General features: G+C 36.5%; 1 protein-coding gene across 2 annotated transcripts; it reads right to left on the minus strand.

Annotated features, from left to right (window-relative positions):
• Positions 1-1,995: 1,995 nt before the first annotated feature.
• Positions 1,996-25,885, minus strand: LOC129431380 (protein sel-1 homolog 3). Of its 2 annotated transcripts, none has more exons than XM_055189242.2 (23): positions 25,701-25,885; positions 24,488-25,004; positions 24,035-24,161; positions 22,991-23,112; positions 21,721-21,836; positions 21,296-21,360; positions 21,044-21,167; positions 19,803-19,932; positions 18,470-18,616; positions 16,965-17,188; positions 16,275-16,454; positions 15,245-15,367; positions 12,445-12,585; positions 12,220-12,282; positions 11,962-12,138; positions 11,644-11,771; positions 10,965-11,048; positions 10,636-10,717; positions 10,452-10,527; positions 10,196-10,290; positions 9,882-10,006; positions 5,470-5,651; positions 1,996-2,654 (listed from the first exon to the last, which is right to left on the minus strand). In XM_055189242.2, exons 1-23 carry the CDS (start codon positions 25,743-25,745, stop codon positions 2,437-2,439), a joined length of 3,291 nt encoding a protein of 1,096 aa, XP_055045217.2. In that variant the 5' UTR covers positions 25,746-25,885; the 3' UTR covers positions 1,996-2,436. The 2 variants fall into 2 exon arrangements, with proteins under 2 accessions (XP_055045217.2, XP_055045216.2); XM_055189241.2 differs by having other exon boundaries at positions 1,996-2,669.
• Between the last annotated feature and the right edge of the window lie 358 nt (positions 25,886-26,243).

Genomic DNA, 26,243 nt, shown 5'->3' on the forward strand with positions numbered 1-26,243 from the left:
CCAACACCAAACTTCACTGTTTTCTGGGTGAATCTCGGATCCATGCGGGCTCCAGTAGGTTTCCTGCAATATTTGAGGTGACTGTGGTGTAATTCAACAGAAGATTCATCTGAAATCAACCTTCTGCTTTTCCAACATCCATTCTTTTAGCAGGCTGTGGGGCTCGGCAAATGCCACACGGTTTTTCAATTGTCTTTTGTTTAGTGCTGGCTTCTGGGCACTGATTTGACCACGGAGGTCATTTCGAGACAAAATCTGACAAACTGTTCTGGTCTTCACAGGGATTTCAGGTGACCAGGTCTCGTGGAGCTCTGCTGCAGTGGAAAATGGGCTGACCTTGGATTTTCAAGCCAACAAACGGTCCTCTCGAGCAGTTGTCTTGCGGGGTCTGCCTGACCTGTGCTAGTCAAAAACGTCTCCAGTATCTTCAAATCTTTTTTTATCCTCTGTACTTGATGCTGAGACACATTGAAGGTGTCTGCCACATCAGCATTGGATCTGGTCTTTAGCCTCTTGATAATCAAAACTTTAGTCTCAGGGTGAATCTTAGACGTGTTTGCAGATGTCTAGTTGCAGTTGATGTGAGGGTTTAGTGTACTGGGGTTCTTTTTATACACACCTGAGACCTAATTGATCCATTATTGGTCACAGATGAAGCTCATATGACAAGGCGACAACACTTATGTCTTTGAAAAAATTGACTGAATGGTCTTTACCAAGCTGTGAATGTTAGAATACTTTTTGACAGTTTAGTTTTACACTGAAACATTATTACAAAAGCTGTTGGGATTAAAATGAGCAATTTCTTGAAAACAAATCTTGATTAGAAATATATTTAAGCAGCACTTTAGGTCAATTTGTACACAAGCGACAAGACTTTTGTCAGGGAGTGAAGACTTCCCTTCTCTCTCTTTGCAATACTATCCCTGTGTCTCAATTCGTTCCCTAGCTCCCGAGGTCGTGAATCAGTATATCGTGTACACAGGTTCGGGCACTGGTAAGGACCCTAGCTCACTTGACATTGGGACAAATGTTCACTTATTTTTCTGTCACGTGGCTGCTTAAGCGCGTTGTGATCACTCACAGCTGTTACTCATCAACAACCGGCATAACCAACATATCTCGGACTTAATTCTAAACAGTACATTGTGAAAAATGCTGTCATTATTTTCTTACATATCCGTGCATGAAATTGGAGGAATATAATTACATATTAAATGTATACTTTTTTTACAATTTAAAATAAATATTATTATTTTAAATATTGAGTAGATTGTGGTCCCTTACTGTGTAGCGATTTGTGTTTATATTTAAAACTAAAACAACCGTTTGTCTTTAAGAAATGTTACAGAACTTTAATAAAGTTTATTGAGTTGGATCACGTGATTTCCGGTAAGGGAACATAGGGACCATCGATGTTCACTGGTTTTTGCATTGCATTGTGGGAATTTTTAGGGAACGAACGTTCCAGTGCACTGGATGGATTTTGCGATTGAGACAGCCCTTAAAATGGCCGACTCCCTGATCAGTGCCCTGACTACTGAACAAGGGAGCTGATTGAGACACACTGTATGTTATACCAGATCCCGGCCATTGGTCACTACTACATCTGTCTGTCTTAAATATCCTGGACAAGCCCCCAATAAATGTTATGACTCCAAAATGTTTAGGCATACGAGTAGTATATTACTTAAGTATTGGTTATTAAAATATAAGTGTGTGCCTCAGTCAAAGACAATCAACAGTTGAGTGCAATTTCAAAAGTTTATTTATATAAATTATTAAAATTGATTGTGATTTATTAATATACGACTCAGCTGCTGCTTGTCTTTGACTGCCGAACACACATTCATATTTTAATCATCAATTCTTAAATGTTATACCCCTTGTTCCCCTAAACATTTTGGGTTTGTAAAAGTTTAAGAGAACAGATTGAACTCAAAAATAAAACACACTGACTAAAAGCCAGAATAAAGCAAAAATAAACTAATACAGTTGTAAACTTGAACTTTATTTTATTAAAATCTTTTCAGAGCCTTTAAAACACAGGCCTCTTCTTCAAAGCACATTTACTAAGAGTTGTTCACACAGGATGAATTCCTGAGCTCTTGAGTCCTGAGAAGCATTTTTAAAACTGAACTGCTTTTAACTTGATAAAGTATCTTATACAGTGGCACTCACAATGTGATGACAAAATGTGAAAACTAAATTAATGTCAGACAGATTAACAAACATAACTGCAAAATGCATTTCTGTTAAGTAATCAATTCGCATTCAATGAAATAGACAATATATAGTATGTAGTTTATAAGAACTGTAGATGATGCCAGTTTTTGTAAAGTCTATCTGTAATGTCTTTGGGAGATGCTTGTTTTGTTCTTTTTGTGATGGATTTAAAAAGTCTCCTCTTACATTTGACAAACATTTGTCCTTTTATCATAGCAGATGGGAAACAAACATTGTGAAGATCATACACACACAGACTCCGGTCACCGTGACGACAACATCCGCTGTTTCCTGCAGCAAGCGTCTAACGTGGGCCGCCCTGGTCTGGTCGCTGTACTGCTGATGTGCGCTGGAATCCAGTTGACCTTCATGGGATGAACGAGAAGGATCACGCCGACTCTCTGATGATTGGTTGGTCGATTGGGATTCTGAAGAATTACATGCTGATGTAAAACAACAAAAATGTAATACATGTAAATATATGGAAACAAATAAATGCATGAATTATATATTTATCAGCTAACTGTACAGAAAACAGGTCTTTTGAAATAAAAGTTTAAAATGTTTTATGGGGAAAAATTGTAAAGCTCAAATTAAAGCTCATCCTTATCCCAGGAAAATTTTTTATTTAAACTAAAGCACAAACGTGCACTTGAAAGTCCCCATTAACACATCAGTGCCTATTTAACTCTTTCGCCGCCATTGACGAGATAACTCGTCAATTAAGAGAAAACACTTTCCTGCCAATGACGAGAATTTCCGGCTTTCCGCAATACCGCTATTATCCGCAACTTATACAACCCGGAAGCGGCTCCTCACGTAAAAGAGAAAAAAACTCAGTGTATGTTTTAAAGATTGCTCTGCATCTGATCTCTATCAAAAGTCTATCACAAAAATGGAATTATCTCAGCTTTTTGCTCAAAATTGGGTGTTTTTGAAGAAACATACCCATATTTAAAAGGTGATAAAAAGAGAACTAATGAAGGTAGGATGAAACGGTTTTTAAAGAAGAACATTTTCTGTAAGGCATCAAACGTTTGTGAAAATTATGAAAAATGCTCGCGCTGACTGGCAACTTTTATTAAAAACGCTGGCGGGGAAAGAGTTAATAATATTGGTAATTATTTCACATGCAAAGAGGTCAGCCAATCATATAACAGGTTATTTGCACATAAAGATAGAAAGGAATGGTTCACCAAAAATGTTAAATCTGAAGATGCACAGTGCGAATGAGATTTGAGAACTAGTGAAGGGAAATTTTTATTGAACTTTATGTTTGTGTGCAAAAAAAATCTGGAATGTAGTGCACAAGTTGGGTATGTTTTAACTTGATAACCTGCGCGAGGACGTGGATGTACTGAAGAGCTATTTATTTACATAATTTAAATTACTGTTAGTTTAAATGTACTTACATTAAACAACTATACATCATTAAAAAGTGTTTTGATTTAAGATTTAGTTTTTGACCTTTATTTTAATCTGAGAATCCTAGTAACAGTAATTTCTTCATTTTTGTCAGACGTTATGAAAATGAAAAACGGTACATACCTTTAATTTGAAATATAACCCTCAGCCGCACTCATTGATAAAAATACTCCTCCGTGATCGTCATGAAAGCACTCGATAAAACAACATCCATCGGGGCTTTTAATTCAAAGTATGCATATTTGGAGAAATATTACTTCAATTTTATATGTTTACTTCAAATTTCTGCAGGGGGGGTAATATTTCACCCATTTTTATTCCAAAAATGGCGATATGAGCAAGTTTGAGTCTGCAGTCATTCCCACTCAGTTTGTTTCATTCATACGTGAAGCCGGAGGGCGCTAAAGTCTCAATATGAAACTTTCTGAGAAATAATCAGACGTCAGAGCTCAGCAGCAGCTGTCAGTCAGACGTGAACTTGAACAGTGACCTGCAACGAGCGATCACTGTTTTTATAATAACATGCAAATAAAGATGTTTTGATGTTTTAAAACCATGGAGACAATAAACACGATTAAGATTATATATGGTTTGTCTGTATTTTTAACGCTATGTCTGGTATTTTCATAACAGTACTATATATTATAATGCTATGCTAAGCTAACAGCATAAATAACATAAAATTGTTTATTTTCGGTCTTATTTTATGATCCAAAGCCACATCAGATCACGCATGATTGTTTAAGCACTCGACTTTTGATGTTATAAAGTGAGTTTTATTATAAATGCTTTTATTTGTCGTGTTTTGATGGTATGCTAAGCTAACGTACTAGCTGTTCTGTAAACATCTGCTGTCTGGAGATATGAGATATATGTTTCTAGGAATAATTTCGACTGGTAAAGCTTCTTTAAGGTAAGTTTCTTTTTGTAAGAAAGGAATTTAATAAAAAGAAAGTGAATTGAGACAAAAGGAGGAAATAAAACACTAAATAGAATGTATGAGTAATTATTAATAATAATAATAAAATAAACATTTAGACAGCCATATCCCGGATTAAAAGTTGTTAATGACTCATCCGGATGCTTATTTAATGAGTCTGTTTAAAACACGGAGCAATAGGACAATAAACTGAAAGGATGTTTTGAGATATAAATAAACAAACATTAGCTTAGCATTTTTGCTGTTTTCTCTAAATAAATTTACATGACATGGGTCTAAAAAACATTTAATAAAATACAGAGTTTTAGAGGTATCATCTTCAGATTTAAAACATGGTCAGACCTGTGGCTTTATCTGCAGAGCATTTCTAGATTGCTCCAAGGCCATTTTTATTTAGTTTTTCATAACAATATTTCATAAATGTTTGGTGGAGTTAATAAACAAGTATAATTTAAGCTCTCTATAACAACTTTTTTCATTATGACAGTAACTAATGTTCACCTCTTAATAAACTTTCAAGTGTCTGCTTTCAAATGAGACCAAACTTATGCTTTTAGTGCAAAGACTTCATAAACTGTATCTATTTTAGTTTAGCTATGACATTTTTTGTGGGGGGGTTCAGAAAACAAAAAAAGGTTAACAGGTTAAACTTGACAGCCCTTCCAAATGTTTTTATCATATGTAAAGATAAAAAACTGGTTTGGAAAAACATGCATGTGTGAAAGATAAAGACATGTCTGGATGAACTACTCCGTTTAATCAGAGAGAGGTTAGAAAGTTACTAAATTATAATTTGCTTTTAGTGCATGAAACATTACGTGTGAACCCCAGGAAAATGATCTGTTTTAACATCACAGTAAGTGAGGTGCATGTTTTACCTAGAAAACACTGTAATAGTGTGATAAACACAAAAACAGTGAGGGTGGCAATGGCGCCACAGGCCAGCGGCAGCTGAAAAGAGCTGTGGGTAAAGTCTCTCCACGCTCGCATCACCTTCATCCTCCAATACACTAATGAACATGGAGTCACAGCATCTTCGTCTCCCTCAAATTCCATGCATCTACAGTAGAAACAGTGAGATGAGAACACTTTAAACAGACACATGCAGACGTGTTGCATTTAATTGATGACCTATCATTGATTTCTACACAGTTCACCTGAAATAAAGTTATTTGTCATATTAAACCTAGTTACCATTATTTTTTTTTAAATGTTTATGTTTGATCTGAAGAAACAATACAATAATTACATCATGCTTCAAAAAATCTTTTTATATTTTCTAAAGCCAAATAATAGTATAATGAACAGGCCAATATGTAAAATAAGTAATTTTCAGAAAACCTTTATTTTCTGGTGTGGCTCTATTGGTTATATGTAACCTGGTTCTCTGACAATTGAACAAGTTAATGCTTCATGATGTTTATGTTATAAGAATGTTAATACCTAAGACATACTGAAAAATGCCTGCTCAACAAGTTGTAAAAAGACACACATGTGTGCCTGAGGTTGAAGCCATGTCCGAACTATAAAATCTCATGAATATGTGTGAAGAGGACCACCCTACCAAACAAAATCTAGATAATTTACTCACTCCCATGTCGTTCATGTTTATGTCTTTCTTTGTTCAGTCGAGAAGAAATTTGAGGAAAACATTCCAGGAATCAGACTCATCTTTATTGTCTCTTTTAGGGAAACTAAGATCGCATAAGGCTGCCAGGATAACACAAGTCACATCCATATACACATTAGTAAACACTAATATGATTATACACTTCCTCAATAAAATCCCTTTACACATTAAAATTATACATAGAGACTTTGTTACATAACAAAAACATTGCCCTCCCTGGAGCAATTGAATAGTTTTACAGCCACTGTCACAAATGAGTTACGAGTTGTTTTTGTCCTGCATCAGGAAGTCTAAAACCATGACCTGATGATCCACAATGCTCATCCCACATACAACAACCCCAGAACCATCCTGTTGTAATACGTAAAACCATTCTGGCGCATCACGAGGATGTTGCAAGACAAGAATTGTGTTTAAAAAAGTACTTTTTTGACAAAAATTATGATTGTTCTCCCGGATGCCGAGGACTGGAGTTAAGAACCACTGGTGTAGAGCCTTTTGAGGCTGCATTGAAACTGCAAACAGTTAAGGTCCACTAAAGTCCGACATATGGAGAAAATTTTTTTCCTCAAAAAACTAAATTTTTTCTCGACTGAACAAAGAAAAACATATTGGATGACATGGGGGTGAGTAAATTATTAGAAATTTTTATGAAAGTGGAGTAATCCTTTAAATAGTGCTTTCATACCGCCACCGGCGAGAGCGTCAAAGTGGCCAGAAGTCATTTATTTTCAATGAAAGCCGGTGGCAAGCTCCGTCGGGCAGCGGCGCATCATGTACGGCGTGAGCGTCGAGGAGAGTTGAAATCAGCTCAACTTTATGGTAATGAGCTATGACGCGGTTCGGCGGCAACCTATCGGAAGGCGGAAACCTCCACTTAAGAGGATTCCAGAGAATGCATTCGAGCCTCAGAGCGTCCACTACACCTTTTCTATAGATGGGTTGCTCGGCGACGTCATAAACTGGTTGTGCGCGCAACCGAGAGGCAGAAAGAAGAGACGTGCATTGTGTTGTAGGCTAGTAGCGGTGTCTGCAAGTCAAAATGCCAAGGAGTTGTTGCGTGGATAATAGTACCAACAGAGCCAGTGCTGGGTGCCTGATGTTAACATACCAGTAGATGCGACTATTACGTTACTAACATTATAATTCATACACGTATCACAGTAACACTGCAAAAATAAAGACAGAAAAACAGATCCAAATAAAATCAAGTTTTATCTATATACAAAGAATAAAGAACGCTACAATAATTAAGGTTGTTGCAGTAGCGGACCAGCTCACCAATCGGGCTTTCTGCCTCCTGGATGCGCGCACACCCTGTAATGTTTGTAAACCGGCAACCCGTCTATAGCGTCGTTAGTGTCGTTAGTAGGGCAGCCAGAGCTTTTATTGACGCTCTCGCCGGTGGCGGTGTGAATGCACAGTTAGAGGAAGCCAGGCTTCTAGTGGAGTGATTTCTAACAAAAAGAGTTTCACAGACAAAAGAGATTATATCAGTAATTCAATGCGATACAAGCTGGTTTGTGACCAGATGCAAACCAATAAGTGGTCGGATTATGCCAAAATAAATGCAGCCTCTTTTGATCTAGTGGCTGAAATGACAGAGGACAAATGAGTGAACAGTAGCATATGGCACCTTGGAGATGTAGCCCAACTTAGGGTGCAGAAACGCATTGACTATTCCTGGGGCAAATTCCAGCAGGGTGAGTGCAACCGAAAGGTCCTGCATATCCCCTACTTTTTGAGTAATGTTAATAGGAGAAGCAGTTCAAGGTTCCAGTATTTCTCTGAAGCTGACTACAAGGGCTCAAATGGAGCAGCCGATAAACCTTCCAGCACTATAAAAAATATCCCAGGACGATAGCCTCAGCTGTCTGAAAAAGGTTACTGGCAGAAAACAACTGAACAGGTTAAATTGGTGACTCTTTGAAAGGGGAATGCCAGACTTCTTGCAGCTGACTGCCTTGGTGTCCCAATACTCTCTGATAAGAGGTCCAGTGCTACATCCATGCAACATTGCTGGGTGGAAACTGGACTGCTCCTTGAAACACAAAGGGGGCTGTAGTTGGGAACTAAGGTCATTGGGGAAAAGTGGACCAGCTGAATTCCATCTAAAGGGTGAGCATTGAACACACTTGCATCAGGCCCATGATAATGTGCCATGGGTTTTAGGTCTATAACCTCTTTCATTATTACACAGTTCTCTTGAATGCTTGATTCTGATTGGCCAGTAACAACATTCCATGGTTCGTTTTTTATCAACCACTTAAAACTAATAACACACAGCAACCCGGATGCTGCAAATCATTTTGACAGATACAGTTTAATATTACACAAAAAAATTAATATAAATATGTCTTTTAATAACATATGACATAATCAATCTTCAATCAATATTTAATGTTCCTTACTTATGAGGTGATTCTTTTGCTCATAAAAGTATGTAGGCCTCAATGCAAATATTTTTTTTTACTGGCCCAGTCGGCCAGTGGTTCAGAATTTCACTTTTTTTTTACAATTTTTACTGGCCCCAATTAAATAAAAAGATTTCAGGTCACATATTTAAAATAATAATTCAAAAGTCAAATATAATTGTATGACTATACTATTTATTTGTCATTTATTAAGACAATTGTCAATTTTAAATGAAAAGCTCTAATTCTTAAATTTCACAACTTTTTTAATGAAAAAGGCTCTCAACTTGTATGCTTAACCTGGAAACTGACGGCACCTGTGTAGAACCATATAGGGGCCATATAGAACCACTATAGCACCACATTTGGTTCTACATAGCACTATATGGTTCTACACAGGTGCTTCACCGGCACTAAAAACGGTTCTTCTATGATTACGAGCAAAGAACCACTTTTGGTGCTATATAGCACCGTTTGTTTTTAGAGTGTACCAGCTGACGGAACGCTCACTAGTGTTCACAAAAACCAATAAGGTAGAAGAAACTTCATGGCTTTGCTGAGAAGTTAACTTTCACAACACTTAAATGTGTCTCGATGGGAACATTGCATAAGAATTTAGTTTATTTAGTGTACAATACTTTTACTGGCCCGAACATCTCTCACGCTGGCCCGGGCCACCGGGCAGTTCTTTATGTTGAGCCCTGGTATGTAAAACAAGTAATGTGAACTTGAGATTGTTGTACTGGTGGTAAGCCGTGTGTACACGCTGCAAACGCAACCAGTGTGAAAACACACTGGTCACACATGGCAAACACTCTCCTCACGAGCTGCTGAAACCAGCGTAACTGTAACTTCATGCACTCAATTATAAACTATATCTAAAAACTGCCATGCTTTTGTTATTCTGTTTCTTTGTTTTTTATTTCATGTAAAGCTGATAAAATTGAATTAAATTAAAGTCATTAAATAAATTGTATTCTTTTAGAAAGCCTATTATGACATTTGTATTAAAATATTACACATTTTTGTGACTTAAAATCCTGAATTCTTGAAATTTCTTGGTATTGTATCTGGGGGAGGAGGTTGCATCTACAAACTAAACTGCATGTGCACAAACACTGGGTTTGCATTATTTTTACAAGATACAACATGTTTTGCATTATTCAAAACAAATACAGAACTGCAGTTTCTTTCCAAGCAACACACAAATTAAAAGGCAAATGAGGCAAATTTAGACGGCACAAACCTGGACAGGAGTTTCTCCACCACGACGTGACGACTTCTGTCTGCTACAGAAATTCCCATTTGATCTAGAACATCCTTAGAAACGTCATGACCCTCTTCAATCAACATTGCCATAGTAAAGAGTCCCTGATTCACAGAAACGACTTGGATATAAATAAATTGATTTAAACAAATAGGTACAACTTACTTATATTTGTGCAATTACAATTTAATTTTCATTTCTATTAAGTGGGTAGTGGTGTACAATAGTGGCTGCAATGCACGACAATACTATCAAACCTGTAGTTTGTTTGTTTACTTTCAGTTTGTATGTACCTGAGGACTGCCGTACGCTGCTGCTATACTGTACATGTCAATGGCCTTCACCATATCTGCTTTTTCAATGTAATAATCACCCATCCTCAACAAACCTGTGTAGACAAGAAGATAAACAGCCTTTATTTTTGGGAGGGGTGTAAAAGTCTGAGATCCCTTGCATATATGCAATCTTTAAATGACAGGACAGGTATCTATGTAGACAGAGATGAGTAGATGATGTATGCTGTATTTTTGTCACTATAGTATTTCTCACCAGATTCCTGAGGGATGTGATTATAGGTGGAGTAATTGTGATATCTCCACTGACAGACTGAACTGTGATTTAACACCTAGAGATGCACACACACACATAAATGATATAAACACAAAGCACATGAATGCAAATAAATGCTACAACTTGCTGGCCTGGCAGGCTGTAAGACATGAAAGATGTTCACCTCACACAGATAGGCGGCATTGTGCTGTGCCACACCGAGACCAGTTTCAGCTAGCATTGCATATTTCACCAGTGCCTCACCCCTTAACAGACAATAAAAAGGCACACAGCAGATAAACACACAGTAATAGTGTTAAAACGTTAAAGAACATGCAGAAAAAAAATAGAAAAGTGAAACAACATCCAAGCCATACTTATGACAAAAACATGAAGACACACTGAATGATTGGGATTATACGTTTAAATCATGGTTTAAACTTATCTCTTGGAAGGTCTCAAACAGTATGTATAAAAGGATAGTACATTTGGGTAGATGTTTGGACAGATTACCATGATCCTCTTTGATAAGTTTGGAGAGCTTCTTTAACCATGATGCCCAGATGGCCATTCAACTCACTGACTCGTTTCAGTAACCTAAACAAACAGAAGAAACTCAGACATTCGTGCAACTAATCATTTACAGAATAAAAGTTTTTTTACATGTGTATATAAATACTTCATATATTAATATATATTTTTCTAAAAAATTATAAATGTGTGTATTTATATCTACATAATTATTATGCAGAGATAATAATAATTATGTCTCAAATGCAGACAATTGTGCTCCAATTGCTTTGTCAATTAATTACTGTAATTTTGTTCAGGGTTCCCACACCTTAGATAACGTCAAATACAAAGATCTTTCAAGGACTTTACAGGTCCAAGACCCTCAAATTCCAATATACTTAATGTATATAAGACTAAATGTGGGGACACATTTCAAGTGAGAGCATTTTTATCCAGAAAACTTCTTGCATAAAATAGATTCAAGCACTTTCAATGACCTGTATCTATGTATGTATATTTTCCCAGGGCCTTGAATTTTTCCCCCAGATTCACAAACTTTCAAGGATCCGGGTGAACCCTGTTTGTTAAAAGTTCAGTCTATCTATTGCAGTATACTGTGTTTACTAGAGCTCAGAGGATTTCGGGATCTGATGGAACAGATGGATGGACTCAGACATACAGCACAGCTTTCTCTTGATCTCTGTTCACTCCTCTTATCATTCCACTGGAGAGAAACCACGCAGACTCCACAGCACCTTCCACGTGACCCAGTTGAGCCGCACGATGAAAGTATTCAAACGCTGCTGTCTGAAAAGGCATTGCAGTCAATAAAACATTTGTTTTGTGGGTTTGTACACCATCCACACTACCAAAAGTTACAAGAGTGCACAAATAAAAGAATATATGGCAGAATGGAACTGAGCAGCTCAGATATTCTTCAATAGGTATAAATATTCTCATTTTGTATTCTATTTAAAGAGTAAAAATGTGATGTGACCTCGTTCCTGTGTGGTTTGTCTGGGATGGCACCATTCAGATGATAGACACCCACATTGAAGATCCCATCACGACTGCCATTCTTAGCGGCCAGCTCAAAGTATTGGATCGCCCGTCTTCTGTCCTTTACTATTGTACTGTAATACCAGCCGAGTCCATTCAGTGCTTCTGCAGAACCCTGAGAGAACCAGATGAACTCATGACTGAAGATGTGACATTAAATGCACAGCAGACGTACAGTACATGTAGATTTGCTAACCATGTCTGCAGCTTTCTTCAGTAGCTCAAAGCCAAGCGTTTGATTCTTCTTCACTCCTTTTCCCTATTCAGACATAAAGATTTTATTCAGGTTTATGATTATAGCAATCTAGAGATGCATCATTTTACATACATTTTCATAATCTCGTAACAGCTTTTTCTATTTATACAAAACAAGCTTATAGGTGTGTAATGTAAATGCTTGAAAAGATATGTCCTGGATTACCTTCAGAAGAAGAATGGCGTAGTCATACATGGCTGTGGGATCTGCCATCTGCAAGGCACTCCTGGCGTACCACGTCAACGCTGATCGAATGTCCTTTTCCACACCGTTACTGCCATAGAGGAGCATTTTGGCCAAAGTTTTCTACAACACACAACAACCCAAAACCCTTATACAGCTTCTAAGACGTTTTAGTGGTGTTTTCTCAGGGAAAGATGTTTATTCAAGTTCCTAACCCTAGTATTATATAATCTGGTGAATATCTTAAATATCATAATCATGTTTATTTCAATATATCGACCATGAACATGATTTTTGAGTCCCTTTGGATTCATTTTACATCAAGGTCGCCGTTTCAGTTGAGAATGTGTTTTCTATACGTGCTTACCTGGCTAAATAAAGGTTAAATAAAAAATAAATCTGCTGATCAGTCTGCATAGCACTACGCCATATGAAATCAAATACATTTATGATTTCCGAGGACGATGTGGATATGACTCCATTGGCGGGTGACGCAAGATTGTTTAAAACTGTGAATTTCTCTGGATTCAAACATAATTAGAATCATTTAGGATAATGCAAGTACACAAGTAAATAAAATATATAACACTGTGCTAATTCAATGTTAAAATCTTACATATTGTGCCTTTAACCAGTAGCATTATGGACTATAATCACGTCTTCTGTCCATGATTGATACTGCAGACCTTACGACTTATTGAGGAGTAATCAGGCAAAATTTACATTAAAGGAGAGATTTAAACCAAAATTAATAGACAGAACATCACCTGCTTCATTCATATCACCTGCATACACTGCAAAAAAATGACTATTTAATTTAAGTGATTTTATGCTTAAAACAAGCTAAACAAATCTGCCAATGGGGTAAGACAATTTTCTTGAATTTATCTTGAATTAAGTGTTTAAGAAATTATTTTTTTACCCCTTTGACAGAATTGTTTTGCTTGTTTTAAGCACAAATTCACTTATATTTTTTATATTTTATACCACAAATGTTATATTTTTTGTCAAAAACTAGACTGATTTTCTGAGGTCATTTTGCTCATTAAGAAAATGCATCTTGATTTAAGAATGTTTAGATATTTGTACTGAAAACAAGACAAAAATACTAAGTAAGAAAGTCATTAGCAGTGTATGGTATCAGAATCAATGTACCCTGTATTTAAAATCTGCTTTTTATTAATCTGAACAGGCAAAACACATCAAATCTGATGTGTACAAGCCAAAATTGCATTCATATCTAGGGCCTGATTTAATAACAGTTTACGCCAGTGCAAACCATAATTTTGTTGTTAAATAATGATGTCAGGATTTACTAAAGACGCGCATTGGATAATTAGCACTGAAAATGTGTGGTCTAGTTGTTTTTGCAACTGACCTTATTGCATATGCATTTCTATGAGCAGCACCGCCGCTCCCACCATGCATCACACGCTGTGCGTAGGGCACCAAGTGCTGAGGGGGCACCAAAAATAGCTTTAGTAAAAAAAAAATGTATGTCGATATTTCATTCGCCTATAGAAATATCATTAGGCACTTTTTTTGCCATGTTTATGTAACAAAAAAGGGGGAACGAGATCATTTAATTGCTTTAGTCTAGTAATTATGCCCCCCTCGCCTTGGATGGTCCGCGCCGGTTGATCGAAGTTTGAAAGACAGTAGGCAACTTCAGGGATTGTTTTGACATCTGATTCAAAAATATTGTTTGCCAAGCCATGTTATTTTTTAATTGCTGAAGTAAATAAAATAGGAGTCACTAGAAGAAGTCACGCAATACCAAACACTTTAAAACTAATTTGCTCTGATCTTAGATTGTGTTGGTCATTATGGAAATCAGCTGTTGTGTCTGTGTTATGTAATTTGCACTTATTTAATAAATAACCGCAACCCATCTGCATTTTTTTTATTGCACTCTAACGCTAATTTGCCTCGTTTAGTAAATCTTGAATTTGAGGATTTTACATAGATTTACAAAGTGCTCAGTCAATTTTTGCTCAGTCTTTCTTTATATGGTGAATCATGTGACATCCACTATGCAATGAAGAGTAAATGTGGACACCCAGCAATGAAATTTCAATAAAAAAAACTTTTCAAAAATGTCCTTTCTCTTTCCACACGTACAGAAAACCGTCCGAAAACTCAAGGCAGTGACTCGTTGCCTCGCTGCCTCATGAGGAAATGACTTCGGAGGCATGAAGGCAGCCCAGAGAAATGCTTTCGGACACACTTCAAAGGCAGCGTGTTTGAAATATAAACATAGAGTGCCTTTGTGAAAACTAATCACATATTTGAAAACTACAATACTAATTACTCGCTAGAAATGCAATTAAAATGTGTAAAAATCTACCTTTATTCACACTAAATTTGTGCTCCAGTCGCTTCCTTGGCCGCCATTTTATTTTTTCGAATTCGACCAGGCTCGACCAATCACATTCTTATTGTACGCCCACGCATAGTTATCTCAGGAGACAGGAAGTAAACCTAACATTGAATTTGGGCATGCCTTGATGCCTTCCTGCCTTGGAAAGCTGCCTCAGAAGGCAGCAATTTAGAGTTTTCGGACACAGCCACAGTACTCACAGCTGTTTAGAGATCTGTTGTTGTGGATGCTTGACCTGACATTCACAGCACTGTGTTTCCACCAATAGGTCCCATTTCATCATTTGCAAAACACCACTGTAGATAGAGATTTAAGCTCTTTTGACCCTTAGAAAACAAACAGCACCACACTGAATATGAGCTACAAGTCTCCGAGAGAAATAATGATAAAGTAGTGATATACCTGTGATTCGACATCTCCTCTCTCAGCCTGGTGTTTCAAATACTGCACAACATCACCCGATTCACCTGTTTGAGTCAGGAGCTCTTCAGCGTTGCTTATATGAACGTGTTCGGTTAGTGTTTGCTACACAAAAATACACACATTTAGACAAAATTAACATCTTTTAAAGCAGTGGTTCTCAACGTTATTCCTGGAGGCCCACTGCTCTGCACATTTTGTATGTCTCCTTTATTTAACACACCTGATTCAAATCATCAGCTCATTTGTAGAGATCTCCATGAACTGAACTGATTGTGTCAAATGAGAGAAACATAGAAAATGTGCAGAGCATTGAGAACCAATGTTTTAAAGCACTCTGTGTATGCTAAAGTCCATTAAAGGAACACGTCCAGATTTTGGAAATTTAGCTTATTCACTGTATCCCCCAGAGTTAGAAAAGTCCATACATACCGTTCTCATCTCCGTGCATGATGTAACTCTGTCTGACGCAGCCCCCTGCTAGCTAAGCTTAGCACAAAGACTGGAAGTGAATGGCTTCAGCTAGCATACTGCTCCCAATAAGTGACAAAAGTCAAAATAACGCATTTTCCTATTTATGTGTTGTGATTTATATAGTCACACCGTGTACGAATAACTTTGTCACTTATTGGGAGCAGTATGCTAGCTGAAGCCATTCACTTCCAGTCTTTGTGCTAAGCTAAGCTAGCAGGGGCTGCGTCAGACAGAGTTACAGCACGCACGGAGATGAGAGAGGTATGTATGGACTTATCTAACTCTGGGGGATACAGTGAATAAGATAATTCCACAAATCTGAGCGTGTTCCTTTAAAATGAGAAAAATCTTGTAATGTTAACAAAGAAAGACATCAACACGTTGGATGCAATGGTGGTGAGTAAATTATCTGGATTTTTTTTAAAGAAAATGGACTAATCCTTTAATAAATCGTGGATCATAAATAAAATCTGGTTGTATTGTGAATCTGCGTGTATGTGTGCGTCCGCGTGTGCGTGCGTGTGTGTGTGTGACTCACCCCGGAGTCATGTATTTCATCAAGATCAATGCTGGTTTGTTTCCCTATGTTGGCATAATAGCCGTTCGCTGTATTATGATCTTCAGGGAAACCGTCGAGACCCTGCATGTGCTTGTATCCCAAATGCATCAGAGAGAGGCGGTCATCAAATACCCCACCTATCAGACTATAAACATGACCCTGAGAGAGAAATAACAGTGAACTTCTTCTTCTCGTCTGTGTTTTCATTTGTAGTTCTTAAGATTTAATGTCTTTACTGTAGTGTTTCTGGAGTGTTTACTTATTAAATAGTTACTAGTTACTCACTAAATACTAAAAAAGTCTCCTCTTTTAACTCAACATCCAGAGATCACTATAAGTAAGTGGTAAGTAAAAAACTATAAACACTGTGATCTTTGTTGCATTATACAAGCATTTACAGTATCTGTATGTTTGAGTGACACTGACTTGACCAATGGCATGGTTGTATAACATTTCATCATAATACTATATAATTATATAACATATGAATTAAAAAACAAAACAAAACATTACAATAGTAATAAAACGTAATTTAGCCTGTATGGGTGATGATGACCAAAATAATTTTAAAAGTATTACAAATAACAAAATTGTAGTCATTTTGATTTATTGTTGATTTTGAGAGGGTTAATGTTTCCATTGCAGAGCTCCTTTATAATATCATCTTACCTGCTCCAGGTCGACAGGAATGCCCAAACCAGACAGGTGTAGGGTAGCGAGCAGAAGAGAGGAGGTGTGGTGACCCAAGCACAAAGACATCTCAAGTAACTCTATAACTGTAGACATGAACTCTTGGTCATGATCAGATTCTTCTGATTCAGATATTGCTGTTAACATATCCTGGAAAATCAACCAGCTTAGGCCCAGCAAATTTTCACTGCTGTTATCTTGACCTTTGGAAAGAGGAAAAATGTAATTTTCAACATGCTGTACATGTTCAGATCCCATTCTTATGTCCCATAATATATCTGATATACTGTAACTGTCCAATCCAAATTTGAAGGCCATTTGCTTTTCCAGTGTAATAGGGTTTATATACATCAGGAATTATACTATTTACAGATTTTGCTAAATACTAATATTATTTTTTTTTTAACTATTTTTGTAAAGATTAATAGCTCAAATCAAACAAGACACTCATCATGAACATAGATTAAAATAGTTGATGATCACCCAGCAAACATCATACAGTATTAAGAACTAACTGTATGTAAACTTTTGCGCTGGGTTATTTTAGTAAATTTAGTTATTATTGTTATTATTGACTATCTGTCAATATCTGTTAGGAGTAGTACTAAATAAAAAACAAAATACAATTCTTATGATTATTATGGTGAATTATAAAATTTAGCATATTCTGCAAATGGTATGTAGACTTAAAGTATCTGTGAAAAAAGTTGCAATCAACTTTGTATTGTGACGTATTTATTAGGGAAACAGGAAAGTCACACAATGAAAATACTGGGCGTGGCTTGTGTTTTCCACTTCTAATTGATTAAATATAGAAAACTAGATGCTGTATTCAGAAAGTGAACTTGCAGCAGACTGAAAGTTAAAGTGGGGCGGGGTTATTGGATGCTCCGCCCAAGCCATCTACCTCAGTGTTCTTTACCCCGGTCCTTGAGAACCCCCTTCCAGAATATTTTTGATGTCTCCTTAATTACCACACCTGATTTTATCATTAGCTTGTTAGAGTGACATTCTGGAAGGAGGCTGATTAGTTGGTACAAGTGTTTTAAATAAGGAGACATCTAAAACTTTCTGGAAGGGGGTCCTCCAGGACCAGGGTTGAAGAACACTGATCTAGCTGACATCATAACAAGCTGATTGCCATAAAATGGCAAAAGTACATTTTCAGATTTTGACATTAGTTTATGAGGGCACGTGAATTTTTAAAAAAGTATGACCCACACGGATAAATTGTTTATAATTAACACTGCAGTATTTCATTAAAAATAAGAATTGTCAGTTTTGATTTCATGGGGACTTTAAAAGCAGAACCATAAACTAATCGTAATATTATTTGATTAAACACATTATATTGTCAATCACAATATCATAATGAAGTGAACACAGGGGTATTTTTGGTATGTTCACAGTTGCCTAAAATCTTTGTCTAATAGATTTCTAAAATAAAATGCATAACAAGAGGCGTGAATACTTCACATGAATACCTCTGCTTTCTGTAATAATGTGATTGTTGTCCATCAGAAGCCTTAGGGTGCTGTTAAATCTTCTATGCTGGTCCCAAGACCAAGTCTGTATGCATTCTCCACGAACACTCCACTTCTTCATATCTTCATAATAAGACTCACAAACATCTAATCAACAACAAAAACACATTCATTAACTCATTTACCGCCAGCAATTTTTTGAAAAGTTGCCCGCCAGCATTTTGTGATTTTCACAAAAGTTTCACAAAATGCCTTCCAGGAAAATTGTCTTCTAAAAATATATAAACATACAAATATATCAAATGAAAGAACACACCCTCTGCTTTCAAAAAACAAAACAAAAAACACACAAACAAACTAACAAAATGGGAAAAAACATTTCAGCCTATATCTATATTTTTTCTCTGCTTATAAACTTTTAAATATTTGTGAAGGAATTTTGGCAGAGATCAGATTCAGAATGATTATCAAAACATGAGTTTAAAATTAATAAATAATAAATAAAAAAATCGCTTGAATAATAGACACTCCAGCCCAGTTGGTGGTGATAATCCACCTTTGCCAATTGCAAGAATACAAAGTTCCCGGCATGGAGTAATACTGTACCTCACAGCACATCTAATACAAGTCAATGGAGTTGGACAAAAACTACGATAAAACAGCTGTTGGAAAGCATCTTTTGCAGCGATTTTTGTGTGAGCATATCAGTGAACACCCCTGACCACTCGCTGAGTTTCACGTCTTTGTAAACAAAAGTTTAATGCATTTTAGGAAAGATTGGTCCTGTGCACCTATGCAGCCATTATAGAGGTGGGAGGGGATACAAGAAACACGCAAAAATTCTCGGGCCAGCATCATATGTCGAAATTTCAGTCAAAACCGTTATATTTTATCATAAACAATCTGAAAACAGGGCTTTAAGTGTTAAATACTGAACTTGTCCTTTAAATAAGGAGAGAGAAAGGAGAAGGTTTTTCATACAGTGAGCATATGTTCCTGTCAAATATTCTCAGAAAACATTCGTCTTCAGCTGTTTTTGTATACTGAGGGATGAGGAAGAGTTTGAAGATCACTAAACCAACAAGGAATAGTGAAGGTAAATGATTTAGAGATTTTAGGATCTACTCAATCATTTCTCATGAAAACCTCATCCCAAGACACAAATAATCTTACCTTTCCTATTTACAATCATTTTATAGCTTTATACTGTTACTTTTACTGTTTGTTTTCTTGAGAACTACTAGTTTTTGTCTCCCACTGCTTGAAAATATATGTATAAAATCAGTATTGTTAAAACAGTAGAGAATGTCTTTTGTATAGTGAAAGTGCTCACCTGTAGGGACATTGCTGTTCTGTCTTAATGCCTGCAGATAAAGCTCAGTCACATGATTCATTTCATTACAGTGTCTGTGGAGTCTGTCCAACTTATGTAGCATCTTAGCAGGGGACAATGGGTTAATCACCTTAAACAGAAATAATATATCAGATTTTACAGCATAAGATTACAAGAATGCCTACTGATCATCATTTGATTTGATTTTGTCATCTCACAAGTCAATACAAAGACGCAAACTAATGTAGTTAGTACAAATGTAATTTTGCATCATGGGCGATGTGAATCACATGAATTGGGCGGCACGATTGCCACGAAAACATATGTTATTTGCCTCAAAACATGCAAGTTGAATATACAAGATTGCCACACCTTAGTTAACTTCAAATTCAAGGACCTTTCAAGGACTTTCCAGGTCCAATACCCTCAAATTCAAGGACTAAATGTGGGGTCACATTTCAAGTGAGAGCAAGGTTACATCGTGTTACCTTTTAAGATTGTTACAGTTCCCTTTCGAGGGGACTGCTGTGACACTTTGGGGACGCCTCCAGGGATAAGTGTGTCTGTATATCAAATTCAACCAATGATGAGGCTTAACGACAAAGAGGGGGTGACGCGGGAGCAAGGAAGTATATCGCTATCTGAAATATTGCCAAAGACGGCGTTACAGGGACTCAGGAAGTATAGCAAGGGAGACACAGCGTCTCGTTCCCTTCTCTGGGAACAACAGTTATGTAACCCGAGACGTTTTCATGTGTCAAACACAACTATGCAAAAAAGCTTTTTGGTATGAATCAATATTCACATACAGAAGATATAAGCATTTAAACAAAGTTTAGCATGTGTGCTTAAAAAGTCTAGAATTTTATGATTTTATCCTACACTACACAGAAAATAATATGGATTTTTTTCCGGAAAACATTTAGCATAAAATAGATTCAAGCACTTTCAATGAGCTGTACCTATGTATGTATATTTTCAAAAACTTCCCAGGGCCTTGAATTTTTAACCCCAGATTCACAAACTTTCAAGGATTTCAAGGACCCGTTGGAACCCTGAAAATATTCAACTCGAGCGAAAAATTTGCACGAAATTAAATCTGGAGCGAGGAACACGATGTTTCGCATTTGGTGTGTACATAGCATTAGGCTGCTATTTGACGCTTTAAAATTGAAAGTTGAAAATATTAATCGGTAAGGGAAAGTCTATGTGCATCTTGTCACCCGCATTTATATACTCACTTTTTCAGAGCCTAAGCGGTAGTATTTGACTGGTCCCAAATAGCCACGAATCCCTCGCATGTAGATGGATCCACCAAGCACAAAATATCCCGATGTGTCATTATATTGAATTGGCTGATGAAAACTATGAAAAATAAAAAGCATTAACTTATAGCATCCATCCACCTATTATTTTTTTATTCTACATTGAAAAATGACTGTCAAAAGATGGAAATAATATTGAATATGATGAAGTTAGCAGTGATGTCTTACTCATATACATGAGTGGTCTCCTGGATTCTTCCTGTAGGTGCAGTGTTTGTAATTGTCAGCTTTGTCTAATAAGAGACAAAAATGTGAAATTTGAAATGTATCATGTAACTTATTCACGTCAAAATCATGATTTCTCCCACTATACTGTATGTATTCAACTAAACAAGAAAATCAATTGTCCAGATCATAATTATGGTTGATATCAGATACTACAGGTATTTGAAAGATCCCACAGTCGTATCTCATTAAATTGGTAAAGTGCAAAGCAAGTAAACAGTAAAATGAGCACATCGTTAATCTTTTAGTAAGAAACTAAATTTATTTATAGGTAATGTCAGGATAAATTGTTGACTAATACGTTTTTGTTGACCTTAGCATGTGAGTGATATTACTTGTTCCCTCTTCATTAGAATTTATTGATGTACCTTTGACACCTGAAAGAAGACGTCCAGACGGATCCATGTATGGAGGGGTAATGGTGTGTGTGCTTTAAATGCATGTTCCTCTCCGGTCACCATACGCACCTGCAGCACTATTGTACCTGAGCGTCAAGAAAAACAGCCACAAAACTTTAAGAGGTGCCTTTAATATCTCCAGAAATATTTATGTCCCACTGGTATTTTTTTGTAAAAGATTTTGTTTAAAAAATTGAAAGAGATTGTGGCATATGAATTTGGAATATGACTTTTCTCACTATAGGTTTAAAGGGGACATATTATGTAAACTCCACTTTTACAAGATGTTTGGACATAAATGTGTGCTGGAAGTGGGTGAACACAACCACCCTACAATGAAAAAATCCACCCTCCCCCTATTGGTTTTACCAATAAAACCAATACAGACTCATTAGACATGCTGTTTTAATTCTCTTTTTAATGTGATGTCACACAAACGAGCCCCACCCACTGCCACTGCCTGATTTTACCCAAAAGCTTTTCTAACTGCATTTGCTAGCAGATTTTAGCGCTAATGCGGCTAAACATACAATTGTCTCAGACTGTATTCACGGGAATCAGATCTATTTTCAAACAAAACGCTCACTGTCTGTTGGTAAGGGGGTGAGGAGCTGTAGCTCCTTTACATTTAAAGGTACACACATGAAGACATGCTATATAATAAATGAACTGTGAGGTATTTTGATCTGAAACTTCACAGACACATTCTAGGCACAACAGAGACTTATATTACATCTTGTAAAAATATAATATGTGCCAAACCCAGATTTATGACCCTGCCATATGAACATTTCAAAATCGATTTTGTATTCGTAACTAACTGCCCCAGAACATGAAGGATTGGGGATCCAAATGCAATTTAATTTAGAGGGGATTTAACAATCATAAAACCAGTAGAACAGGCAAGATGTCATACACAGGCTAGCAGTCCAAAAAACAAGGCAAACAGGTCAGCACACAGGACAGAAACAGGCATAGGCCAAACAATAGAAACAATTTTACTAGAAACCCAATGCATAATAATGACTGAATCATGAAGAAGATTGATCTCAGTCATGTCTCTGCTTTTATGTTTAAGGTAAAAACTTCTTTTTGCATTTCATCTCTCTTCATGTGCTTTAAAGTCAAATTTTGCTTTTGCATGACTGTGAACATCCAATCAGAACAGAGCTCATGACATCACAGTTTTCCCAGTCCTTTGATTGACTTCACACATAGGAATGTGCTCTGACTGGCTTACCTTTGTCAGACAGCATAAGAACCGGAGTCTCATATTTTCTGTGTTCATTAACATGTTTGACTATCCCACACAGTGACTGATCACACCAGCTCAGCAGGTAAAGCCACACAGACATCGTCACACTGCAGTCAAAAAGATCTGAGGTCAGCTGTAGGCATGCAAGCTCTCAAATTATGACAAAATTAACACTTATAATTCACTTCATTATAAAATAATGATACATAATGACAAAAGACAGTTAACATTCAACAATCCAGCATCCCAACTTCAAAAACTTTGATAATCCATTGCCAAGTTTTTATGATATTCTGGTCTGAGTATGAAAGCAGTGAAAATGCACTATGAGAGTGCCTGTGAATAAATGTTGTTGTTTTTTTTAATAAGTTTGACTTGGCTAGTTATGCTCTCATTCAAGTACAACAAATAATATTGACAAAACAAAAACATATATAGCCTTATATAGCTCAACATCCTAAATATTACATATTACATTAATTAAATGAATGCAGACTATAAAACAAAACATTGCCTTACTGATTATTAGGGCTGTAAGATATACCGAAATTACTGAAATACTGCAGATGTGCAGTATGCATGGTTTGCAATAATTTAATAATTTTAATACTTCAAAAATAAGTATAGTCAAAGTTTTAGGTTAATGCAGATAGCAGAGAGACTGGCGAGACATACAGAATGATGCTTTCTTTTTCCCAGAGAGAATGCGAAACTAAGTTGGTTATATAATTTTAGGTTGTTGGAAAAAGAAAGTATAATTTGAAAAGTATTCATTTGATTTTACAAACTTAAAGTACCATCATATCGTATAGCACATTTTTTTGCAAGTCATCACATATTGCATTTTTCTTCAATATTGTCCAGCCCCATTAAGGAATTCTAGAGAGCCGAATCTTAAGGCTCATTTGACCTGGGCCAGTTAGCATCCAACACCTAGCAACCAGCATGTAGCAGTGCCCTAGCAACCAACCAGAACATCTTAGCAACAGCTTATCAACACCCTAGCATTGTAAGAGTGATGAGATTGACCTTGGTTGTTTGTGAGCGAGGATGCGTCTCCTCTCCAGATCTCTGTTCCTGAAGGATGAGAACTTGTGTATGATGCCGTATCTCTCACCGGTACTCGCAAATGGAAAACTAAGAAGATCCACCTTATCTGAAACAGCAGAAATCATCAAATAAGACATGCTACAGATGTAAATTGTCCATTGTTGCACCACCGTAACAGAAACTTTCTTCAAGTAGCAAATTATAGTTTCTTTGCAGTCATGGGAATAGTTCAACAGTTCCCCATCAAATATTACTCCGCCCTATTTTTTCCATGGAACACACAAGGACATTTTTTTGACAATTTTATATACAGCAACAAAACATTATCCATTTGTGTTCCACTGAAAAAAATTCAGCATACTGTTTTGTAATTACAATTCAATTTTAAGATGAACTATTCATTTAAATGATTTTAATTGGTCAGTTTTCTACCTGACTCATGTGGACATTTTTCAACAGCATCTTTGTTGAGCTGCCACATCAGCCAAGCCTCCCATGAGACCGATCTCGTCTGTGGACGAGCTGGACGCTCAGAGACTGGTAGTGTCTTCAAAACCGTAGACGTTATCACTAGAGATTGGTTATATCCTTTTCCAATGTCCTTTTTACCCAGATGAAACAACCAGGACCTTAGTACCACATCATGTGCCTCCACTGGTCTCCTCATGAAAAAGTCTCTCCGGTATACAATGGCTGGAGGAAACACCAGAAGAATCTTTCTGGATCTGGGTTTTCCAAACCCCTTAAGATTAGTCCACTTCCTTCTGTAGACAGTCACGTTGGTCCTTGTTGGGGTGGAAAGAACTATTTCAACCCCAACTCCACATGCAGCAGAGCAGTTATAATGCACGTGTACTGTACATCTCTGCGTCACCATGTCAGGAGCATTTCCAAACTGCACAAAGTCTCCATGATGAGTCCTATCAGCAGCAGGTAACTCACACCAAACCTTCAGAAAAACAGAGATTATACACTTTAAAGCATATACTGGTCAATATATCATTCCTAGCTGTAAAAAAATGCCTAATATGTACCAATTATGTATAGACGATATATACATTTGGTACCAATACATCTGAGGTACTAATATGAACTCTATGGTAGTTTTGTTACGCTAATGTAAAAAAAGTATGTTATGCCACTTACTTATTGTTAGTTTTTGTACCTGGTCTTAACATATTTAGAAAGCAACCAAACAACGTAAAACACATAAATGGTAAATAAAGTTGTTTATAAAATGATAAATGGTTTTATAAAGTGTGAGAAAAAATCATAGTTTTATTAAAGAGTTAAAAGATCCCTACTGCATTGTAGGATTTCAGTGACATGCGAAGTCATTGTTTGTTAAAAATCATGTCGGTGTGGAGAATATAAACTACAGTATACAGTATGTGATCTTCATCTTCAAAGTATGATCCATATACAAAGACATGTTCTGTTTGCGCGTCAAAAGCGTGTGATCGAAGGTAATCTACGTCTGTTCAATCAATAAAGACACGACTTATAATGCGTATACAGCATACGACTTGTTAAAAACAAACAAAAATAAAATAATTTATGGAATTAGTGAAATATTAATACATCACTTGTTGAAGCTAAAGCTGTTATGTAAACTGCGTCAAAGTGAAAATAAAAATTGTCTTACCGATAAGAGTATAAAAGTGAACATTAAACTCTCCAGAGACTTCATCTTAACAAGACGCGCGACGCGATTAAGCCATTAGAATGACTTAAAACCATTAGCAAAGATTATCTTTCTTTGCATGTTTTCATTTGAGTTTTGCGCTCTTCCGTGTGTGAAAACGGCAGGTGTGTGTGTGTGTGTGTGTGTGTGTGTGTGTGTGCGTGCGTGCGTGCGTGTGCACCAAACACGCGCTCCCCATCATGAACGCGGGGCCTCGGTCAAAATGCGCTTAATCTCGCGCTCGTGTTAGTTAACATCACTTACAATAAACCTGCCATGTATGTGCATGTACCATGGTAATAAATAAGATTTCTATTATTAATTCTTCAAGGAACCATTCAGTCTTGTAAAGTAGGCCTACTTTAGAAAAATTATTGGGATGTTAAAGGTTCTTGTATAAGAACATTAATATATATATATATATATATATATATATATATATATATATATATATATATATATATATATATATATAAAACATTATTAAGCCCCTATGAAAATTAA

Source organism: Misgurnus anguillicaudatus, chromosome 13 (genome assembly GCF_027580225.2).
Source record: "Misgurnus anguillicaudatus chromosome 13, ASM2758022v2, whole genome shotgun sequence".
Classification (NCBI taxonomy): Eukaryota; Metazoa; Chordata; class Actinopteri; order Cypriniformes; family Cobitidae; genus Misgurnus; species Misgurnus anguillicaudatus.

Excerpts from the sequence above, each read along its gene's own strand:
- LOC129431380 (XM_055189241.2), bottom strand. The coding sequence starts at position 25,745 with ATGAAGTCTCTGGAGAGTTTAATGTTCACTTTTATACTCTTATCG. Across the intron at positions 21,361-21,720 it reads TCTTCTTTCAGGTGTCAAAG|ACAAAGCTGACAATTACAAA; the intron begins GTACATCAATAA and ends GTCTCTTATTAG. Across the intron at positions 19,933-21,043 it reads ACCGCTTAGGCTCTGAAAAA|GTGATTAACCCATTGTCCCC; the intron begins GTGAGTATATAA and ends TTTCTGTTTAAG.